The 24,653-nt window shown below is 45.5% G+C and overlaps 1 protein-coding gene across 2 annotated transcripts in view; it reads left to right on the top strand.

The window, feature by feature from the left end:
• Positions 1–22,446, top strand: part of WRNIP1 (WRN helicase interacting protein 1) — a 203,635-nt gene extending 181,189 nt beyond the window's left edge. For both annotated transcript variants that reach the window (XM_063923048.1, XM_063923047.1), the window contains 2 exons: positions 6,525–6,604; positions 20,757–22,446. In XM_063923048.1, coding sequence (XP_063779118.1) covers positions 6,525–6,604; positions 20,757–21,017 — 341 coding nt within the window. In that variant the 3' untranslated portion in view covers positions 21,018–22,446. The remainder of the gene's footprint in view (positions 1–6,524; positions 6,605–20,756) is intronic.
• The last annotated feature ends 2,207 nt before the right edge of the window (positions 22,447–24,653 follow it).

Raw genomic sequence — 24,653 nt, 5'->3', positions numbered from 1 at the left:
TACCAATAGTCAGGGGTGCCTAATATACTAAAATTATACATAATCTAGGGTTACATAAATGAGCCACACAGGAAAACAATGACTTACAGTACAAGATAATGTTGGACAAGTACATGGTACAGTATATAAACATTTCTGCTTCGGGGGATATGACACTAAAATAATCCTCATGTTGGCAGAAACTGAGGGTTAAGTGCTGTTGTAGGGAGCATGAAGTAGAAAATAGTGAAAAAGAGGGAAAAGCACATGAGGGGAGAGGGCCCTGCTTGTAAGAGCTTAATTTCTAAAGGGAAGGGGTAGACAGACATGAGAGACACAGATGGGGTAGAAGTGAGAATGGAACAGAGGGGTAAGTTGTAAGAATGCTGGTTTTGATAAAGTGGGTCTAGAGAGCCAGTTTGATGTTTTGTGGAGAGTCTGATAGGTAGAGGTAGAAATTCCAGTGGTAGGGAGCACCACGGCCAAAATCTTGGAGGCAAGAATGGGAAGAAGTAATTAGTTGGCAGGAGAGGTGGCATGTATTTGTGGAGCGAAGAGGGCGGGCGGGACAGATGTGTAGATGGATAAGGCTTAGTAAGTGAGTGTAAGAAGCTTAAATTGGATTCAGAAGGGGAAAGGGAGCAAGTGTAAGGCATGTAAGAGGGGAAGTGGACATAGGGGGTCATTCCGACCCGCTCGCTGCAGTTTGGCGCAGACATCGGGTCGGAACTGCGCCGCAGTACGCTGGCGCATGGCAGCTTTCGTTGCCTAGCGATCGCCTCTGAGACAGAGGCGGTCGCTGGGCGGGAGGGGGCTGAACGGCGGCGTTAAGCCGCAGTTTAGGGGGAGCATTCCGGCCAACGCAGGCGTGGCTGGACCGTTGGGGGGGGGGGCGGCGGGCCGCGGCGGCAGCGTGACGTCTCACACAGCCGCTGTGGCCAGCGGAAGCAACAATTAACTCCAGGCCAGCCGCAGGAGCTTAGCTGGCCAGGAGTTACTCCTCAAATACAAAGGCATCGCCGCCGTGCAATGCTATTGTATTTGTGCGGGGGGGGGGGGGACGACCGGCACTGACATGCGGGGCGGACTGGCCCTGTGCTGGGCGTCCCCCCGCATGTCAGGGAAGATGATCGTAGCTGTGCTAAATTTAGCACAGCTACGATCAACTTGGAATAACCCCCATAGTGCTTTTAGAACAGAAGATGAGCCGGGTAGCAGCATTGAGGATAGATTGGAGTGAACAAAGGTGTTTGTCAGGGAGGCCAGATATGAGGAGATTATAGTATTCCAAATTGAAGATGACCAGTGAGTGGATGAGGATTTTAGTAGCATCTAGTGTGAGAAAGGTTCTGATTTTGGAAATATTTTGAAGATAAAACAGTAGGACTGCGAGAGGTACTGAATGTGTGGTTTGAAGGAGAAGAGGAAGGATGGGTGGGGGGGGGGGTCAGGGGAGGAAAGGTAAATTTGATTATCATCTGCATAGAGATGATATTGGAAGCTGAAAGAGTGAATGAGCTTACCTAAAAAAAAATAGCCAAGCTTATCGGTGCTGCGATGCATACGCATCATGGAAACGCTTGGCTGCATCTGTTTGCACCCGCGACTAAGTCCATGCATTGCTTATGTATCGCGGGTGCAAATACACGCACGTGCATACCAACGAGCACATGCATCACGTTCACCGCAACCACAATGAGTATGGCTATATCTGTATAGAGATAGAAAAGGAGATGTCCAAGAACAGAACCGTGGGGTCACCTGTTAGAGTTAGTACGGGGGAGGCTGAGTCATGAGAGGAGTCAGAGAAGGAGCAGTCTGACAGGTAGGACAAGGAAAGTGCAGTGTCATGCAGACCAATGGAGTGAAGGATTTGCAGGAATAGAGGGTGGTCCACAGTTTCAAAAGCAGCAGAGAGGTCAAGGAGAATAACCAGAGAGTAGTGTCCCTTAGATTTGGCAGTATGGAAAGTGGGCAATGGAGTGAAGATGATGGAAGCCAGACTGACATGGGTCAAGCATGGAGTGGGAGGAAATAAAGGCTGTTATAGACAATATGCTCAAGGAGTTTGGTGACAACAGGGAGGAGAATGGTGGGTTAATAGTTGGAGAAAGTGTTAGGATCAAGCAAATGTTTTTAAAAAATAGGAGAGACAAGGCCATGCTTGAAAGCAGAGGGGGCAGTGTCTGAGGAGAGGGAGATATTGTGGAGGTGGGCAAGGTAGGAACAGGCAGAGGGAGAGATGTCGCAGACGGGAGGTATGTGTGTGTGTGTGTGTGTGTGTGTGGGGGGGGGGGGTGAGTACTGGATGAGGACAATTCCTTCATCTCCAGACATGGGGAAAAAGAAGTCAGATGGATGGGAAAGTGTGATCAGGGAAAGGAGAGGGCGGGTTGTTGAAGGTCTGTTGGAATGTGATGTCCTGGCGTATGGAGTCAATTTTGATTGTGAAGTAGGTGGCAAAGTCAAGGGCAGAGAGATTAGAAGGGAGTCAAGGTGTGGGTGGCAGGGGAAGAAGTTGACAGAGGCAAAGAGGCGCCGGGGTTTGAAGACTGGGAGTAGATGAGGTTCTTGAACTATGAATGTCTAGAGAGGGAAAGGGCAGCACTGTAGGATGAGAGCATACATTTGAAATGGAGGAAATCTGCTTGATTTCCTTCACTGTCGCTTGGCAGTACGTGAAAAAATGTTCAGATATCTGGTGAATTTGGAATGTCAAGGCTGAGGTGTTGATCTGCAACGGTGAATTGTGGTTGCTGGAGCAACAGAGTCAAGAGCAGAAGTAAGGGAGGCATTGTATAGGAAAGTAGCTTGTTCAGGACAGGAGAGAGTATATTTATTTATGTGCGGGTTTGTAGATGTGGAGATGTTTACTGTTGCAACCAATCTGATTCTACCTATTTTATTCTAGAAGGCGCTAGAAGAATGAAACCTGCTACGGGTAACATCCCCACTTCTATAAACACACACTTTAGTAAATATACCCCAAGGAGGGAGAAGTGAGTCAGCCGGGAGTATAAGGAAACTGTGTCGATGTTCTTAATGTTACGCTTAGTGATGGTAGTCTTAGGAGGTAGATGGTCACAGAGGGGGGATGGGGAGTTTGCGAAGTATCACAACAGTGAGTGAAGAATAGATCAAGAGTTGTAGTTAATGGAGTACATCCACAGGAGGGAAAGCTTACCAGCATTCTGTATTTGGACCACTGTGATTTTTGATTTCTTTATCGTGACATTGCAAGTGCTATTGAAGGTATTATGCTTTTTTGCAAAAGACACAAAGGTATGCTACAGGGTAAACATACAACGAGGGTTAAAATAAATGATTGATAATCTAGGTAGATTAGAGGAGTGGTCATGAGCGTGGCAATTACAGTTTAATGCCACAAAATGCACACTCATGCACTTGGGTTTCAAAAATGCAAAGGCTAAATATTAACGTCTCTATAATAGAAGCTACTGAGGAGGAAAGGGATCTACAGTAGGTGTCACTATTTCAGGTGACTTGATGGAAGGTAAGCAATGTAACAAAGCAATGAGGAAGGCTAGTCAGATGCTTAGTTGCATAGAAATCAATATCATAAGGTAAAAATGCCACTGTATAGATCATTGATATGGCCTATCAAGAATACTGTGTTCAGTTCTGTTATCGCAAGAAGGATATAAATACATTACAGAAAGACTAAAATATCTTAATATGTATACTGTAGTTTGGAGCAGAGAAGTGAAAGGGTGGCTATGACAGAAACTTTCAAATACTGTACAGTAGTTCAAGGTTTTGAGATACAGAAAGGATACATTCTTCAAAGGAAGAGAAGTACAGGTATTAGAACACAAGAACATGCACTGAAACTGGATGGAGATATAGTAGGTACACACGAAATTTGAGGAAACATTGCTACACAGAAAGGATAGTGGAATAGTGGACAAGTGGAATCAGTGGCGGAACTAGCGAGCGGTGGGCCCAGGTGCGACAAAATGCTTTGCCCCCCCCCCCCCCCCCCCCCATCCCATCCAAGTCCACCCCCCTCATCCCTGGAGAGGATCTGGTGAGGGGGACTTGCTCAGGGCCAGAGAAATGGATACCTAGCAACAGTGCCGTAAATAGACATTTTAGCACTGTGTGTAAGAAACGGCATCGGAGCCCCACCCCTGCATGAAAAACAGGGGCAGTGCGCGCCGCAGGCACACGCAAAAATACATAGTGGCGTGGCTTCATGGGGAAGGGGTGTGGCCACAAAATAATACCAATTCATAAAACGGTGCACAGTAGTCTCCATTATTCAAATTACGCCGCACAGTAGCACCACTACACCAGGTAGAGACCCTTTTACACCTTACGGCGGACAGATTCCTCTTTTTAAACATTACAGCAGACAGCGTCCCCTTTTTGCACATTACGGCAGACAACGTCCCCCTTTTTACACATTACGGCAGACAGCGTGCACTTTTTACACATAATGGCAGACAGCGTCCCCTCTTTACACATAACGGCAGACAGCGTGCCCTTGTTACACATAGCGGCAGACAGCATGCCCTTGTTACACATAGCGGCAGACAGCGTGCCCTTGTTACACATAGCGGCAGACAGCGTGCCCTTGTTACACATAGCGGCAGACAGCGTGCCCTTGTTACACATAGCGGCAGACAGCGTGCCCTTGTTACACATAGCGGCAGACAGCGTGCCCTTGTTACACATAGCGGCAGACAGCGTGCCCTTGTTACACATAGCGGCAGACAGCGTGCCCTTGTTACACATAGCGGCAGACAGCGTACACTTTTTACACATAACGGCAGATAGCGTGCCCTTGTTAAACATAGCGGCAGACAGCGTCCCCCTTTTTACACATTACGGCAGACAGCGTCCCCCTTTTTACACATTACGGCAGACCGCGTCCCCCTTTTTACACATTACGGCAGACAGCGTCCCCCTTTTTACACATTACGGCAGGCAGATTCCCCCTTTTTACACATTGCGGCAGGCAGATTCCCCCTTTTTACACATTGCGGCAGGCAGATTCCCCATTTTTACACATTGCGGCAAGCAGATTCCCCATTTTTACACATTGCGGCAAGCAGATTCCCCCTTTTTACACATTGCGGCAGGCAGATTCCCCATTTTTACACATTGCGGCAGGCAGATTCCCCCTTTTTACACATTGCGGCAGGCAGATTCCCCCTTTTTACACATTGCGGCAGGCAGATTCCCCCTTTTTACACATTGCGGCAGGCAGATTCCCCCTTTTTACACATTGCGGCAGGCAGATTCTCCATTTTTACACATTGTGGCAAGCAGATTCCCCATTTTTACACATTGCGGCAGGCAGATTCCCCATTTTTACACATTGCGGCAAGCAGATTCCCCATTTTTACACATTGCGGCAGGCAGATTCCCCATTTTTACACATTGCGGCAGGCAGATTCCCCATTTTTACACATTGCGGCAAGCAGATTCCCCATTTTTACACATTGCGGCAGGCAGATTCCCCCTTTTTACACATTGCGGCAGGCTGATTCCCCATTTTTACACATTGCGGCAGGCAGATTCCCCCTTTTTACACATTGCGGCAGGCAGATTCCCCATTTTTACACATTGCGGCAGGCAGATTCCCCCTTTTTACACATTGCGGCAGACAGTCACAAGAAAGAAAGAAAGAAAGAAAGAAAAGAATTATACTTACCTTCTCCGCTGGCTCAGGCTCCTCGGTGCAGCTTCTGGTCACTCACGATTCCCGGGCAGGAGAGAAGGAGGAGGAGGGAGCCGCAGCAGTACTGTGTTATTGGTAGAGGCGCTGCTCCTGCTGCCCCTCTGCTTCACTATAGGCTGTTCTCGGAAGACAGCCTATAGTGAAGCAGAGAGGCAGCAGCGCCTCCACCAGTAACAAAGCGCTGCTGCGGCTCCCTCCTCCGCCTCCCTCCTCCTCCTTCCCCCGTAGCGCCTCTCCTCTCTGTTCGGGCGGCTGTGTGCTGCGGGCAGCGGTTGCCCGCAGCGCACAGCGGCATGTAATGAGTCGGTTTGACTCATTACATGCTTTGGGCCCCTGGATAGAGGCGGGCCCCAGTGCAACGCACTGGTTGCACTGGCGGTAGTTCCGCCTCTGAGTGGAATAGCCTCCCATCAGAAGTTATAGAGGCTAATGCAGTATAACAATTTAAAAATGCTTGGGATAGGCATTAGGGTATCCTTAAAGAGAACTAAGGGGCAGATGTATTAACCTGGAGAAGGGATAAAGAAGTGATAAAGCAGTGAGAAGTGGAAGGTGATAACGCACCAGCCAATCATTACGGATTTGAAAAATGACAGGAGCTGACTGACTGGTGCGTTATCACCTTGCACTTATCACTTCTTTATCCCTTCCTCCAGGCTTAATACATCTGCCCCTAAGGATCTAAAAGGGTTTGAAGTAACAATAATGTTAAAAAGGGGCAGAATACTGTAGATGGGCCAAGTGGTTCTGCCATTAAAGTCTAAGTTTATACAACATGCCTTTGTGTGTGCAATTTCTGGTCTTACTTTACTTTGTTTTGTACATTCATGTTACACAGGACTGGCTGATCCATTGGCTTTAACTCAAGCAGTATCGGCTTACCAAGCCTGCCATTTTATTGGAATGCCAGAATGTGATGTAAGTCATTTTCCACTATGCTTATCAAGATGCTTTGTAGCTATCTACTGTCATAGGATTCTATCCTAATGCTGTGTGTGACATTTTGCTGTCTCAATCACAACTTTTAGCTTCATTTTGTCTGCTGTGCATATAAATGCTGCTGTGTTTGGAGCCTAGTAAAAAGGTGTGTGTTGATTATTAAATCTATTTTAATGAAAAAAGCGTAAACGATGCAACCTTAATGTAAGCTCCCAAAGAAATGCAAATCTTGTGTTGGACAGCATTTTATTTTTGGTTTGACTAGCATTGAGAATTAAAGACAAGAGATGATTTGGGTGATCCAGACACAAGTTGCATTAGCTTGAATTGAATCATCTTAAACATCAAAAGTGTATACTGAAGTCTACAATCTAACATTGGCTTTATGTGGATTAAACGCTACTGCACTAATACAAAAACATTTCCCAGCATCTACATCCTTTTATACCGATACTTAGTATATATAAATAACTGTCTGTAGTTGTGAATAATAGGATACCATGTCCCCAAAGTCACACTTGCGGCATGCCATATAGAGGAATCCCAGGCATTCAGTTATAGAGGGTCATCAGTCTGCAATATTAAGCAAAGTAAGCTGTGTCTGATTATTCAAACCAAATGTATATCAAATTACTTATTTAACACTCTGTTGGCCATTTATGCACAACATATTCTTTATGTACTGTAATACACTTATGGAGGTTTTATGTCTTTTTTTAAGGCTTCACATGTGGCCTTTATCACAGTAGCACAGACAATATTTATAGAGAATACCACCCACTTCACTACTGAAGCACCTGTTCTTCCCACTAGTCACAATCGAACATCATTGTCACTGAATTTTCTACTTAGGACCTGCGGTATCTGTTATAACACAAGGCACAAATAAACTGTAGTTTCCAGATGTGCTAATGATGGAAAATGCATACATACCATACTTCATGAATAGCTGAAGGTCCTCTGAAAAAAAGAAATGGAAACACATTTTATTATTTTTTTTCTTACGTCCTAGAGGATGCTGGGGTTCCATTTAGTACCAATGGGGTATAGACGGGTCCTTTGGGAGCCACTGGCATTTTAAGAGTTTAACAGTGTGGGCTGGCTCCTCCCTCTATGCCCCTCCTACCAGACTCAGTTTAGAAAATGTGCCTGGAGGAGCTGGTCACAGCTAGGGGAGCTCCTAGGAGTTTTCTCAGTTTTATTGTTTTCTAGAGTTGTTATTATACAGGCAGGCTGCTGGCAACAGCCTCCCTGCTTCGTGGGACTTAGGGGAGGACTAGGATCCAACCCTTGAGGTTAATGGCCCCTATCTCCGCTGACAGGACACTGAGCTCCTGAGGGTAACGATCGTTAGCCACCCGCAGCATGCCGCCATCCCCTAACAGAGCCAGAAGAAAGAAGAGTGGTGAATCTGACGCCGGAGTCCCGGTAAGCGAGTCCCCTGCAGGAATGGCGGCACAAGGGTGGGAGCGCAGCTCTGACAGGCTGCTCTCCGAAAGGCTCAGCGGCACACTGTGTACGGCGCTGTGAGGGGGAAGTCCTGGGCCAGCGCTATATCCTACACTGGTCAAACATAGCTTTCAAGGTCTAACCCACTGTTTGCTGCAAAAATTACCTCAGGCCAGTATAATATCTAGGTGCGGGAAGACGCGCCATTGCAGAGGGCGGAGTTTTTCTCTGAGCGGATCCAGTACTAACCAGCGCCATTTTCTCCCTGCAGACACACGCTGACAGGGACCGCTGTCCTCCACATAACTACACTGATGTAAAGGGTGTTATAAAAGGGGGGAGTGATTTTATGTACTAGCTACCCTGCTAAGGTTACGCTAGTCAGCAGGGTTTTTATATTTATAAAAGCCTATAAGGGCACGCTGTGGCTGGCTTCTTGTGCTCTGTGACCCTCTGAAGATATTCCGGGGGGACTGTGTTGACATTTTCCTGTGTATGTGTAATCCACTTTACCATGTTTAAGGGTACTGCAGAATGTATATCTTCTCCTGGGGAGTCTATACCATGCTCAAAACTGTACATAACTCAGGCTTCGGTGGCAGATCCCCCTGGTGTGACCTCCATAAGGTATACTTTAAGAATATATCGCTTCCAATATATCGCATACTGGGTAGAAGCCGCAGTTTTGAGAAAAGTGGGGTTTCAAATCCCACTGCTGTGCCTCTCACCCCAACTCTGTACCCTAGAAAGCGTACACTTGCCCATATAATGCATATATATGAGGGGTCCAACATATGTTTGAGGCTGTTAGGGATGAGGAATATTATTATATGTATATAATGAATGCCTTCCCACTGTGTAGGGCGTTGAATCCTTATTTGGGAAAACCTGAGTACACCCAGAGTTATTATCCACATCCCTATAGAGTGTCTAATTTGTCAAATATGGTTGTCTTACCTGTCCCTGGTACAACCTCCATAAAGGCTGATCACCTATTGAGACTAATCTCTAATACTGTACACTGCTGCAGGTGTGACTCGGAGACCCACTTTTGCGTACATCTCTGGAGCTATTGTAACATGGTCAGGCTCCTTAATTGATCATTTAGATTCTGTGTGTAGAAGTGACTTGTACTTGTTTATATGTCACATACAGGATTCTACAGGCTTCACGGCGAGACGCCATTAAGGAGATTGACCTGCATAACGCAGGGACCACTGCTCTGGCAGTTTCGACATGCAGGGGATGGTGGCTACATCAATGGACTGCGGATACAGAATCCGAGTAAGGTATGACAGGTCCGCCCTTCACAGGTAAGACCCTGTTGGTACGGACGAGATACGTGATTATCCATGTCGACTGCGGGTAAGTCAGTATGTTTTCCTTCCGCAGCTGCACAGACCAGGAAATTTATATCCATCACTGCAATTCCTTCGAACATGATTCCACATATTCCTCCACTTCCTTTAGAGGACATTGGGGAAATCCAGAAAACCTGCGCCGCCAGGTTCCCGGGGACGGATTTCAAATTTGGCCTTTTTTAAACCCTTCGGTTTGTCGGTGGACCTCACTGCAAGAGGATAAGGCAGGTGGGAGTGAGACTAAAGAGATTCAGTAAACATCTGGGCGATATCCTGCCTAGACCTCTGGAAACAGTTGGGTTGCCCAGGGGTGCAGACTAGAATTTCTAGTATTCCCACCTCACAGATGATTCAAATCAGGCTTACTAGCTTCTCAGGCAGAAATTGCACTACTGCTGGAAGCTATCATATCATTTGTCAAACTAATGTCATTATTCCAGTTCCACCTCATTTACGTAACAGGGGTTACTATTCAAATCTGGGGGCATTGATTCCCTTCTGGTGGGTGTTCAATTCAGGATAGAGTCTGGGAGTGGTAACCTCTGCTCGAGATGTAGAGGAATTCCTGGTATCCCGGGATATCAGGGGTGCGTACTTCACATTCCATTCTGGCCGCTTCGCTAGGCCTACCTAAGGTTGCACTACAGCTATGTCACTTCCAGTTCCAAACACTGAGCTTTGCTTCTACGTAACACCAGGGGTGTTCATCAGGGCCATGGCAGTCTTTATACTCCCACTCCACAAAACAGGAGTAGACATAATTCCATATCTGGGCGACCTGAACATCCTCCAGGGAGATGTTGTTGCGGAGTGTTGCTCTCTCAAATCAACTGTCCGGGGTTCTCGGGTGGATCCTGAAGCTTCCAATTTCGCATTTGAAGCCGATAAGGAGGCGCTCCTTCCTGGGGATGATTCTCAACATGGAAGTGCAGAGGGTGTTTCTACTGGTGAAGAAAGCGTTGGTGATCCAATCAGTGGTCCGGGATGTCCTGATGCCAGCCCGGGTATCGGTTCATCAGTGCATTCGCCTTCTGGGGAAGATGGTTGCCTACTAAGAGGCTCGACAGTACGGAAGATTCCTTGCATGGTCTTATGATTCCATCTCCTGGTCTTATGGTCAGGATCTCATCTTCGCATGCACCAGCGGATACGCCTTTTGCCGAAAGACAGGATTTCACTCCTGGTGGCTGCAAACTTCTCACCTACTCGACCGCAGGTTCGGGATTCAGAATTGGATTCATCTAACCACAGATGCAAGTCTCAGGGGTTGGGAAGCAGTCGCACAGGGGGAAAACTTCCAAGGAAAGCGGTCAGTTCAGGTACTGTATCTCTCCTCCCAATAAACATTCTCGATCTGAAGGCCGCGTACAACGACCTTCTACAAGCGGCACATCTTCTGCGAGATCAAGCCGTTCAGGTTCAGTCGGACAACGTCACAGAGGTGTCCTACAAAAACAGGCAGGGCGCAACGAAGAGCAGGGCTGCAGTGTCAGAGGTGACAATAATCCTCCTCTGGGCAGAGAAACATGCGCAGGCGCTGTCAGCAGTCTTCATTCCGGGAGTGGACAACTGGGAAGCAGACTTCCTGAGATGCCAGATCTTAGCTCGGGAGGGCATGCCGAACAAAGTCATTCCTACCCTGATACAGACTCGGAAGGTGGTAACGGCTAAACATTACCATCGCTTTTGGAAAACGTACATGTCTTGGTGTGAATCCAGGAAGTTTCCTACGGTGGAGTTTCAACTAGGACGGTTTCTCCTCTTTCTGCATGCAGGCGTGGTTGTGGGCCTACGCTTGGGCTCCATAAAGGTCCAGATTTTGACCTTGTCCATTTTCTTCCAGAAACAATTGGCTGCTCTCCCTGAGATTCAGCCTTCCTTGATAGGGATTCTGCACATCCAGCCACCCTTTGTGCCTTCTACGGCACCTTGGGATCTTAATGTGGTGCTGCAGTGCCTGCGTTCGGATTTGTTCGAGCCTTTACAGGAGTTGGACGTCAAGTTTAAAACTTGTAAGGTGGTCACACTGTTGGTATTGGCATCTGCTTGACGGTTGTCGAAATTGGGGGCATTGTCATGCAAGAGCCCTGCTTATTTTTCCATGAAGATGGAGCTGAGCTCAGAATGCGTCAGCAATTTCTTCCAAGGGTTGTGTCGGTTTTTCATATCACCAACCTATTGTGGTGCCAGTGGCTAATGACTCCTCAATTACCTCACAGTCCTTGGATGTTGTGAGTGCTTTGAAAGTTTCTGTGAAAAGGACTTCTCGTCACAGGTAGTCGGACGCTCTGTTTGTCCTTTATGGTCCCAACACGGTTGGGTGTCCTGCTTCTAAGCAGACATTTGCTTGCTGGATCGGGTTTACAATCCAGCATGCTTATTCTACGGCAGGCCTGCCGTGTGCAAGATCTATTCAGGCCCACTCTACTCGTACAGTGGGTTGTTCCTGGGCAGCTGCCCGGGGTGTCTCGGCTTTACAGCTTTGCCGACCAGCTGCTTGGTCGGGGTCGAACACGTTTGATGAAGTTCTACAAGTTCGATACTTTGGCATCTGAGGAACTAAAGTTTGGTCACTCTGTTCTGCAGGATCTTCAGCACTCTCCATCCCATACTGGGAGCTTTGGTACATCCCCATGGTACTAAATGGAACCCCAGCACCTACTAGGACGTAAGAGAAAATAGGATTTGAATTACCTACTGGTAAATCCTTTTCTCGTAGTCCGTAGAGGATGCTGGGTGCCCGCCTAGTGCTTCGTTTTCCTGCGTTGCTACTTGGGTAAGTATTGGTTCAGCTGTTGCTGTTCCTTTCATTCATGGTTTCTTCAGGTTACATCCGCATTGGCATGGTTGCTTCCTGTTTCATGCTAGATAACATGGTTTATTCGTGTTGCATGATGGTTGGCATGATTTCTTCATGTTTCATCCTGGTTGGCATAATTTCTTAATGTTACCTGCTGGTTAGCATGGTTTCTTCATGTTACCTACTGGTTGACATGGTTTCTTCATGTTTTATGCGGTTTTGCGTGATTTCTTCATGGTGCATGTTGGTTAGCATGGTTTCTCCATGTTGCATGCTGGTCAGCATGGTTTTTTCGATTCGGTGTGAGCTGGTGTGAATCTCACCACTATCTGTATTTCCTTCTCTCGAAGTATGTCCGTCTCCTCGGGCACAGTTTCTAGACTGAGTCTGGTAGGCGGGGCATAGAGGGAGGAGCCAACTCACACTGTTAAACTCTTAAAGTGCCAGTGGCTCCCAAAGGACCAGTCTATACCCCCAGGGTACTAAATGGAACCCCAGTATCCTCTACAGACTACGAGAAAATTATTTACCGGTAGGTAATTTTCCTTCCTATTTTCCTTCCTATGCTTTGGCCTTTTTTCTTTTATGTTGAGCATTGGTTATATGGGATCCGGTCTTTAGGTCAACCGTAAGTAGGTCTACACTGTCTAGGTCGACCACTATTGGTCAACAGTAAGTAGGTTGATATGGTTTCTACAGTAGGTCGACAGGGACTCTAGGTCGACATGCTCTAGGTCGACATGAGTTTTTAATTTTTTTTTCTTCCATTTTCATACTTACAATACATATATACGATCCACGTGGACTACAATTGGGAACGGTAACCTTGACCGAAGCATAACGAGTGGACACGGTGCACTAATTGGGGTTCCCGGTCACTGTACGGAGAAAACGACACCAAAAAAAGTAAAAAAAAACCTCATGTCAACCTTTTGTTATTTCGACCTAGTACATGTCGACCTAGAAACCATCTAGACCTACTTACTGTCGACCAATAGTGGTCGACTTAGACACTGTCGACCTATGTCTAATCTACCTAACATACCACACCTAGTAACAGGAAGAGGCGGTCGCTGGGCGGACCGGTGGCATTTGGCCGCCGTTTAGGGGGCACGGTCCGGGCAATGCAGGCGTGCCTGGACCATTAAGGGGGGGGGGGGGCGCGGCGGCTACATGACGTCACACGCAGCCGCTGTGACCCTCACAGCAACGAGCAGCTCCTACCAGCTGCGCTGACAGGGAGCTACACCTAAAGTACAAAAGCATCGCCGCTGTGCGATGCTTTTGTACTTGTGCAGGAGGGTCGGTCCTGACATGCGGGGCAGACTAGCCCTGTGCTGGGTGTCCCCCCGCATGTCTGTGTGACTGATTGTAGATGTGCTAAATTTAGCACCTCTACGATCAGGTCTGAATTAGGCCCAATATTAGCTAGGGGGCACCACTGTTTAATTGAATGGTCTTGGCTCTCTTAAATGAGAGTACCTTCATGCCAGTAAGAGTCTAGACGGGGAGGGTCAGAGCTCTTTTTTTTCAGTCTCAGTCATCCCTGGGCTCAATTAAATTCCACTGGCCGGCCAAGCAGTGACAAAAGTGCGTGTGTCCACAGTGATGTTACTGACTCAGTTTCCTTCCCTCAAATGTGAAAGAATTAATGGTCACCAGTTTATTATTGTTAATTACCAGGTGAGGCTCCTGCACTGCTGAGGAATAGAACTTACTTGCCATTTGCTGATATCTACCTATCTAGATATATATATATATATATATATATATACACAGTAGTTGCCAGCCCGTCAAAACATAACATTACAGTTAAGTCAGCGTCGGCAGCTGTGCCTGCCTGAATGGAGCAACACTTGAATTGAGCTCCATGTAGTGCCCGCCGGCATGCAACACACTTGAACTCCCCCCATAGAGGTGAGGAGCATCATATGACACCCCTTCAGAAAAGAAGGCTGTGCTCTTGCGAGCTTACAATCTAAAAGGTTAGGTGCTAACAGACCGGGGTGACACAGAAGGGGTAGGCAGTGAGCATAGACAAGAGGGTTAGGAGGACAGTTGGCTGGGTTTGGTGAAGAAGTGGGTTTTGAGAGCCCGTTTGAAGTTTTGTAGAGAGGTGGAGACTCGGTTGGGGAGAGGTAGAGCATTCCAGAGATGGGGAGCAGCACCTGCAAAATCTTATAGGTAGGAGTGGGAGGATGTAATCAGTCTCAGTCATCCCTGGGCTCATTTAAATTCTTGGTAACCTCGAACGAAAAACTGAGGTATGTATTATCTCAATGTGACATCAGATAGAGGAGCAATAAAGGAAAAAACAGATGCTTGACACTCGGCTTGTGAAGTGTGCAGGCTTCTCAAGCCAAAAATGTATGTATATAAATATAATTTTGGGGGGACAAATATAGTTTTAGTGACTGTTTATTAACTATGGAGACAATAAGATTTTTTTATTGCAATTTGCACAAGCTCCGCAAGTTCAAAATGACTATGTACATAAATTGCACACCTGATGGATATACAGTATATGTATGTGTGTGTGTATGTATGTATATATATATATATATATATATATATATATATATATATATATATGTGTGTGTATAGAAACAGTCCAGTTGAGCAATTATTGGCAGATTGGCACTCAAAACATATTTTTGTAGCACAGATTTATCATTCTTCCAAATGCAGAAAAAGGAGGTATATATCCATAGTAAGCCATCATGCCTAACAGTAGTAGCATCGGCGGCTCCTACCTATGTGGAGAAGGGGGGATGCTACTGTCTGGTCCGCCAGAGGAGGAAGAGAGCCCATGCTGCAGCCACCACTGTCCAGGTCCCGGCACCTGCATAATGAAGCTGACAGGATCCGGGACCAGCGCATGCATACAAGCCTGTATAACTATTATGCTAACATTAAAACATACACCATAAGCTGTATCAAATAATTTTCTCTAACGTCCTAGTGGATGCTGGGGACTCCGTCAGGACCATGGGGATTAGCGGCTCCGCAGGAGACAGGGCACAAAAATAAAGCTTTAGGATCAGGTGGTGTGCACTGGCTCCTCCCCCTATGACCCTCCTCCAAGCCTCAGTTAGGTTTTTGTGCCCGTCCGAGCAGGGTGCAATCTAGGTGGCTCTCCTAAAGAGCTGCTTAGAAAAAGTTTTTTAGGTTTTTTATTTTCAGTGAGTCCTGCTGGCAACAGGCTCACTGCATCGAGGGACTTAGGGGAGAGAAGTGAACTCACCTGCGTGCAGGATGGATTGGCTTCTTAGGCTACTGGACACCATTAGCTCCAGAGGGAGTCGGAACACAGGTCTCACCCTGGGGTTCGTCCCGGAGCCGCGCCGCCGACCCCCCTTGCAGATGCCGAAGATGGAAGAGGTCCAGAAGCAGGCGGCAGAAGACTTTTCAGTCTTCCTGAGGTAGCGCACAGCACTGCAGCTGTGCGCCATTGTTGTCAGCACACTTCACACAGCGGTCACGGAGGGTGCAGGGCGTTGGGGGGGCGCCCTGGGCAGCAATGTATAATACCTTTTTATGGCTAAAAATACATCACATATAGCCCTTGAGGCTATATGGATGTATTTAACCCCTGCCAGATCTCACAGACTCCGGAGAAGAGCCCGCCGAAATAGGGGGCGGGGCCTATTCTCCTCAGCACACAGCGCCATTTTCCTGCTCAGCTCCGCTGTGAGGAAGGCTCCCAGGACTCTCCCCTGCACTGCACTACAGAAACAGGGTAAAACAGAGAGGGGGGGCACTTTTTTTTGGCGATATTACTATATTTAAGCTGCTATAAGGATACAACACTTATATAGGGTTGTTCCCATATATATTATAGCGCTTGGGTGTGTGCTGGCAAACTCTCCCTCTGTCTCCCCAAAGGGCTAGTGGGGTCCTGTCTTCAATAGAGCATTCCCTGTGTGTCTGCTGTGTGTCGGTACGTGTGTGTCGACATGTATGAGGACGATGTTGGTGTGGAGGCAGAGCAATTGCCGGTAATGGTGATGTCACCCCCTAGGGAGTCGACACCGGAATGGATGGCTTTGTTTATGGAATTACGTGATAATGTCAGCACATTACAAAAATCAGTTGACGACATGAGACGGCCGTCAAACCAGTTGGTACCTGCCCAGGCGTCTCAGACACCGTCAGGGGCTGTAAAACGCCCTTTACCTCAGTCGGTCGATACAGACCCAGACACGGACACTGAATCTAGTGTCGACGGTGAAGAAACAAACGTATTTTCCAGTAGGGCCACACGTTATATGATCACGGCAATGAAGGAGGCTTTGCATATCTCTGATACTACAAGTACCACAAAAAGGGGTATTATGTGGGGGGTGAAAAAACTACCTGTAGTTTTTCCTGAATCAGAGGAATTGAATGATGTATGTGATGAAGCGTGGGTTAACCCAGATAGAAAAGGGCTAATTTCAAAAAAGTTATTGGCATTATACCCTTTCCCGCCAGAGGTTAGGGCGCGCTGGGAAACACCCCCTAAGGTGGATAAGGCGCTCACACGCTTATCAAAACAAGTGGCGTTACCGTCTCCTGATACGGCCGCCCTCAAGGATCCAGCTGATAGGAGGCTGGAAACTACTCTAAAAAGTATATACACACATACTGGTGTTATACTGCGACCAGCCATCGCCTCAGCCTGGATGTGCAGTGCTGGAGTGGTCTGGTCGGATTCCCTGACTGAAAATATTGATACCCTGGATAGGGACAGTATTTTACAGACTTTAGAGCAATTAAAGGATGCTTTTCTTTATATGCGAGATGCTCAGAGGGATATTTGCACTCTGGCATCGAGAGTAAGTGCGATGTCCATATCTGCCAGAAGAAGTTTATGGACACGACAGTGGTCAGGTGATGCGGATTCCAAACGGCATATGGAAGTATTGCCGTATAAAGGGGGGGAATTATTTGGCGTCGGTCTATCGGATTTGGTGGCCACGGCAACTGCCGGGAAATCCACCTTTTTACCTCAGACCCCCTCCCAACAGAAAAAGACACCGTCTTTTCAGCCGCAGTCCTTTCGGTCCTATAAGAACAAGCGGGCAAAAGGACAGTCATATCTGCCCCGAGGCAGAGGAAAGGGTAAGAGAGGGCAGCAAGCAGCTCCTTCCCAGGAACAGAAGCACTCCGCGGGTTCTGCAAAGCCCTCAGCATGACGCTGGGGCTTTACAAGCGGACTCAGGAGCGGTGGGGGGTCGACTCAAGAATTTCAGCGCGCAGTGGGCTTGCTCACAGGTGGACCCCTGGATCCTGCAGGTAGTATCTCAGGGTTACAGGTTGGAATTCGAGAAGTCTCCCCCTCGCCGGTTCCTAAAGTCTGCTTTGCCAACGTCTCCCTCAGACAGGGCGACGGTATTGGAAGCCATTCACAAGCTGTTTTCTCAGCAGGTGATAGTCAAGGTACCCCTCCTACAACAGGGAAAGGGGTATTACTCCACGCTATTTGTGGTACCGAAGCCGGACGGCTCGGTAAGACCTATTCTAAATCTGAAATCTTTGAACCTGTACATACAAAAATTCAAGTTCAAGATGGAATCACTCAGAGCAGTGATAGCGAATCTGGAAGAAGGGGACTTTATGGTGTCCCTGGACATAAAAGATGCTTACCTGCATGTCCCAATTTGCCCTTCACATCAAGGGTACCTCAGGTTCGTGGTGCAAAACTGTCATTATCAGTTTCAGACGCTGCCGTTTGGATTGTCCACGGCACCTCGGGTCTTTACCAAGGTAATGGCCGAAATGATGATTCTTCTGCGAAGAAGAGGCGTATTAATTATCCCTTACTTGGACGATCTCCTGATAAGGGCAAGGTCCAGAGAACAGCTGGAGGACGGAGTAGCACTAACCCAAGTAGTGCTGCAACAACACGGGTGGATTCTGAATTTTCCAAAATCTCAGTTGACCCCGACAACACGTCTGCTGTTCCTGGGAATGATTCTTGACACGGTTCAGAAAAAGGTGTTTCTTCCGGAGGAGAAAGCCAAGGAGTTATCCGAACTTGTCAGGAACCTCCTAAAACCAGGAAAAGTGTCTGTGCATCAATGCACAAGAGTCCTGGGAAAGATGGTGGCTTCTTACGAAGCAATCCCATTCGGCAGATTCCACGCACGAACTTTTCAGTGGGATCTGCTGGACAAATGGTCCGGATCGCATCTGCAGATGCATCAGCGGATAACCTTATCGCCACGGACAAGGGTGTCTCTTCTGTGGTGGTTGCAGAGTGCTCATCTGTTAGAAGGCCGCAGATTCGGCATACAGGACTGGGTCTTGGTGACCACGGATGCCAGTCTGAGAGGCTGGGGAGCGGTCACACAGGGAAGAAACTTCCAGGGAGTATGGTCAAGCCTGGAGATGTCTCTTCACATAAATATACTGGAGCTAAGAGCGATTTACAATGCTCTAAGCCTGGCAAAACCCCTGCTTCAGGGTCAGCCGGTGTTGATCCAGTCGGACAACATCACGGCAGTCGCCCACGTAAACAGACAGGGCGGCACAAGAAGCAGGAGAGCAATGGCAGAAGCTGCAAGGATTCTTCGCTGGGCGGAAGATCATGTGATAGCACTGTCAGCAGTGTTCATTCCGGGAGTGGACAACTGGGAAGCAGACTTCCTCAGCAGACACGATCTACACCCGGGAGAGTGGGGACTTCATCCAGAAGTCTTCCACATGATTGTGAACCGTTGGGAAAAACCAAAGGTGGATATGATGGCGTCTCGCCTCAACAAAAAACTGGACAGGTATTGCGCCAGGTCAAGAGACTCTCAGGCAATAGCTGTGGACGCTCTGGTAACACCGTGGGTGTTCCAGTCAGTGTATGTGTTTCCTCCTCTGACTCTCATACCCAAAGTACTGAGAATTATACGGCAAAGGGGAGTAAGAACGATACTCGTGGCTCCGGATTGGCCAAGAAGAACTTGGTACCCGGAACTTCAGGAGATGCTCACGGAAAATCCGTGGCCTCTACCTCTAAGACGGGACCTGATTCAGCAGGGACCGTGTCTATTCCAAGACTTACTGCGGCTGTGTTTGACGGCGTGGCGGTTGAACGCCGAATTCTAAGGGAAAAAGGCATTCCGGAAGAGGTCATTCCTACACTGGTTAAAGCCAGGAAGGAGGTGACTGCACAACATTATCACCGCATTTGGAGAAAATATGTCGGCGGATTTGAAATATCTTACATGGAAAGTAACCATGCTACTGGCCCTGGCTTCAGCCAGGAGAGTGTCAGAATTGGCGGCTTTATCGTATAAAAGCCCATATCTGATTTTCCATTCGGACAGGGCAGAACTGCGGACGCGTCCTCATTTTCTGCCTAAGGTGGTGTCAGCGTTTCACCTGAACCAGCCTATTGTGGTGCCTGCGGCTACTAGCGATTTGGAGGATTCCAAGTTGCTGGACGTTGTCAGGGCATTGAAAATATATATATTTCAAGGACGGCTGGAGTCAGAAAATCTGACTCGCTGTTTATACTGTATGCACCCAACAAGCTGGGTGCTCCTGCTTCTAAGCAGACGATTGCTCGTTGGATTTGTAGCACAATTCAACTTGCACATTCTGTGGCAGGCCTGCCACAGCCTAAATCTGTCAAGGCCCATTCCACAAGGAAGGTGGGCTCATCCTGGGCGGCTGCCCGAGGGGTCTCGGCATTACAACTCTGCCGAGCAGCTACGTGGTCGGGGGAGAACACGTTTGTAAAATTCTACAAATTTGATACCCTGGCTAAAGAGGACCTGGAGTTCTCTCATTCGGTGCTGCAGAGTCATCCGCACTCTCCCGCCCGTTTGGGAGCTTTGGTATAATCCCCATGGTCCTGACGGAGTCCCCAGCATCCACTAGGACGTTAGAGAAAATAAGATTTTACTTACCGATAAATCTATTTCTCGTAGTCCGTAGTGGATGCTGGGCGCCCATCCCAAGTGCGGATTGTCTGCAATACTTGTACATAGTTATTGTTACAAAAAAATCGGGTTGTTCTTGTTGTGAGACGTCTGTTCAGAGGCTCCTACGTTGTCATACTGTTAACTGGGTTCAGATCACAAGTTGTACGGTGTGATTGGTGTGGCTGGTATGAGTCTTACCCGGGATTCAAAATCCTTCCTTATTGTGTACGCTCGTCCGGGCACAGTATCCTAACTGAGGCTTGGAGGAGGGTCATAGGGGGAGGAGCCAGTGCACACCACCTGATCCTAAAGCTTTATTTTTGTGCCCTGTCTCCTGCGGAGCCGCTAATCCCCATGGTCCTGACGGAGTCCCCAGCATCCACTACGGACTACGAGAAAAAGATTTATCGGTAAGTAAAATCTTATTATTTGCATGTCACTTATTTTAACTATTTTATACTAGCTTAGAGCTGTAACACAGGTGAGGTTTAGTCTATGTGTGCTTCACAATTTTGATCTTTCATTTAGATAAGGGTATCGAGATTTCCCTTCTGTAGAAGTGCATGAGCAGGTTCCAGAGCTCAATGATGATTTAAAAATAAATATATGTTTATTTACAGGTAATACTGGCTCAGTGTGTCATGTACTTGGCCCGTGCACCAAAATCGATAGCAGCGTATAGTGCATACAGTAAAGTAAAGGAATGCTTGAAGAACCATAAGGGCCCACTGCCACCTGTTCCGCTCCACCTGAGGAATGCGCCAACAAAGCTAATGAAGGGTTTGGGTTATGGTAAAGGTTATAAATATAACCCCATGTTCAGACAGCCAGTTGAGCAGGATTACATGCCTCCAGAAATGAAAGGATTCAAATTTGTTTGATACATCTGTATTTGTCCTGTGAACCTGTCTTATTGTGCTATGAATGTTGCCATTTTCTTTCCTGAGCTATAATGTTTCTACCACTATTATATTTGCAAACCAAACATAAAGATTATTTTTGGCCATTTTTTTATTTAATTCTTTTTTTTATTTTTTTTATTTAATTCTTTAATTCTTCAAAAAATGCCATGGTTAAATATATAGTATAGCAGTGCAAACTGGAAATCACTCTCCCCCATTTTCTTCATGCACTTAGTGATTTTTAGTTTGTGATTACAAAATGTTATGGCCAGTAGAGTACAGTATAAAATAATGTATATATGCATCCTGCAGGTAACCGCTCCAATTACATGTACAGAATTTGTAGTGTGACAAAAAATCTAAGTTGCAATGTCCTATTAGCATTTCCGTTACTGCCATAAAAACATCTTACAGTGGCATTTTATCCTTGTATTGGCCACTAGATGTGTTTGACTGTGCTAGTTTCATTTTACTGACCAAATGAAAGGAATGTGCCCTGGTGACAGAGTAGATCATTATGGTTTTATTCAATCTAATATATGTTTATCATTTACAGTATGTTAATATTCATTGACCATCACTTTAACACTTTGGATCTCTGCAACAAGTACATATGTATATGTGACTGTCAATATGATTCTTGATGGATACATTTACAGCTTTAATAATTTATTTCTTGATCACATCCCTATCTTGCAAATGATGGGTAGTTACTCATTGATTATGTTCACTAATATCAAGTAAACTCACAGAACTGTACAAAACAGTACTTCAAATCCACTAGAGGCAAATATATACAGTATATATATATATATATATAGATAAAATATATATAATAAAAAAGTACCTTTTTCCACTTGTATGGAGTCCAGGAGTGCCACCTTGCTGTGTGTGTGTGTGTGTGTGTGTGTGTGTGTGTGTGTGTGTGTGTATATATATATGTATATATGTATATATATATATATATATATATATATATATATATATATATCAAATATTGGTTACTCTTAAAGTGTTCTATGCTTTTACTTTGACTGCCCTGCAGTGTTTTGTCTGTTATGTTAAAAAAAAAAAAAAATTGTGCTCACAATTAAATGTTTACTTTTACCTTTGTCAGTTTTATTATACATTTAGTTACTTCTGACGAGTCATAAGCTATTAATAGACTTCTTTTATCAGCGAACAACATGTACAACACATAATGCAGATACGTATTCAGTCTGTTTTCACTCTGCAGACACCTAGAAGGCTTACCCCTGATTTGGAATGTGGATGGTATTGGGCATTCTGTCAATTTATACATTCATGCTAACATAGCAATATTGTAGCGAAGGTGACTTATTTTTATAGTAATTATTATTTGGTTTAGGACACAACAACAAGCTGTAACACATAGCATCATCACACATTGTGTAGAAGACACAGTGTTCCTGCTTCAGATTCCTTGATGATGTGATGACAACCATGCTTGGAACTTCTGTTAGCGCTGTGTACTCATCACGTTGATCATTGTTGACATTTGTACTGTTTTGTTGACTTCACATTAATGGTTTTAAACTTCTTTGTACATCTTCAGAAAGAAATAAAAGCAAATATTGAGCTGGGTGCACTTTTCCAAAAAATGTAATACAATCATCAAAACCATTGTATATTTTCCGTAATTGAAATGTTAGGTTGCAGGTGCACTTTAATGTAGCCAAATAATACCAGTGTTTTAATGATGCTGGCAAAGTATTTATTTATTTTAGTATTGCAGTAGACGCTAATGGAGCAGCAGCCAAACCATGTTTACTGTATATATAGGTTCAGGTCTGATGTACTGTATATATGATTACATAAAACATAGGACACAATAATATGTCAACACTATACAAATGTACAGTACATGAAAGCTGTCCAATAATAATATTGTTCCCAATAAGAAACATATTGTATATTTTTCTACATTATTGTTTTAATTAAACATGTGAATATGTAGAGATACCTAAAATAGACTCTCAATAGCTGTAGCACAGATAAAATACTTACACCTGATACATCAGAGAAGAATGACATTATAAAGTCCTCTAAAAGCCTTTACTTCAGAGAAAGCGGACAACTCCTTATGCAAGAAAGCAATCTCACTGCATCGATATTGCGAGTAAAAAATGATCCTGCCCTAACCTCAGCTTTCAGGACAAGAAGATTGCTTATGCAAGGGTCATCTTAGGGCAAACATTGAAATAAAAGTTTTGGAATGCAAAACTACCAGTACATTTGATACTTTCAAAACAGCGCTTAATTTGAGTATGGGATTCAAGTCTTGCTGTGACAGTGATTTCAGTATCCACATTATGTCTTTTACATCTATAGCAACAGAGTCTTTTACACTTGGTCTGAGCTGTGTTGTCCTGCTGTAGCTGATTTGATGCCTCTTAATTTCTATAATACTGTATTTATTATTATTGATCGTGTTTCAGGAGTCCTTTTTCTACATACTGTAGGTGCTCAGATAGTACATAGGTAAAAGGGTTAGGGGCGTTACCATCGGATTGGCTCTATCACAGCTGAAAGTCCTCATCACGTCATCACTGGACACCGCTGGAGCTGACAGACCCTCTGAACAAGGTAGTTCACCCCTGAACTATCAGGATCATTTTGATAACATTCTAATCATGTCGACATGAGTGTTAACATGAGAAGAACATGTTGACATTCTCATGTTGACAAAATATATCCAACCTGTACATTTGTGCGTACGCAGAAAGGACATGAGGGGCAGATGTATTAAGTCTGGAGAAGTGATAAAGCAGTTAGAAGTGAAAGGTGATAACGCACCAGCCAATCAGCTCCTAACTGTCATTTTTCAAACCCACAATGATTGGCTGGTGCGTTATCACTTTCCACTTATCACTGCTTTATCACTTCTCCAGGCTTAATACATCTGCCTATGAGTATCAAAAAGACAGACTATTGTCCTTCTGCAAATATAACCATTTTAAAGTAATGAAAAGTACATAAGAGGCTTCTACATAATAACATCTGAATAAATTTACAACCAATTTACAAAACAAAAAAGAACTGTAGTCATCCACTATTAACAGATGGTGAACTCCATTTTTGTTTCATACTTTATAAATGAAGAGTTCCTGCAATCATATGCCTTTGTATGGTGATAAATCTTAATAATCACATACTGTAACTCTTTAAACTTTTAGTTAAACCTCGTAGGCATTTTGCTGAAGACATTAGACTTTACTAACTTCTATTCATTTATCAGCAAGTGTTTTCTTTCAAACTTCATTTATGGTTTTAATATGTCCCTACCATTTGACAACCTCAACAAAAGAGGACGGTCTTTCAGTACTAAAGAGCTAAATGATTAGATTTGTATGTTCAATCGGGGTCTGCTTGCATACGGACACTTTGCTCATGCCATAATAAGACAAAATCATGGACACCCATTGCATATGCAGTGGCTTGCAAAAGCATTGAATCCCATAAAAAGTCCATTTGTATTAAAGATAACGCATGCATTGTTCCAGCCAGTATTTTAAGTTTCTACTGATGAAAAAAATTGACTTTTAATTAGTCTTTACATGAGTTACGAAAAACATTACATTTCCATGGATAAAA

This window comes from Pseudophryne corroboree, chromosome 5 (genome assembly GCF_028390025.1).
Source record: "Pseudophryne corroboree isolate aPseCor3 chromosome 5, aPseCor3.hap2, whole genome shotgun sequence".
In the NCBI taxonomy this organism is placed as follows: Eukaryota; Metazoa; Chordata; class Amphibia; order Anura; family Myobatrachidae; genus Pseudophryne; species Pseudophryne corroboree.
The sequence above is the reverse complement of the archived record's forward strand: the minus strand, read 5'-3'. Positions and strand labels throughout refer to the sequence as shown.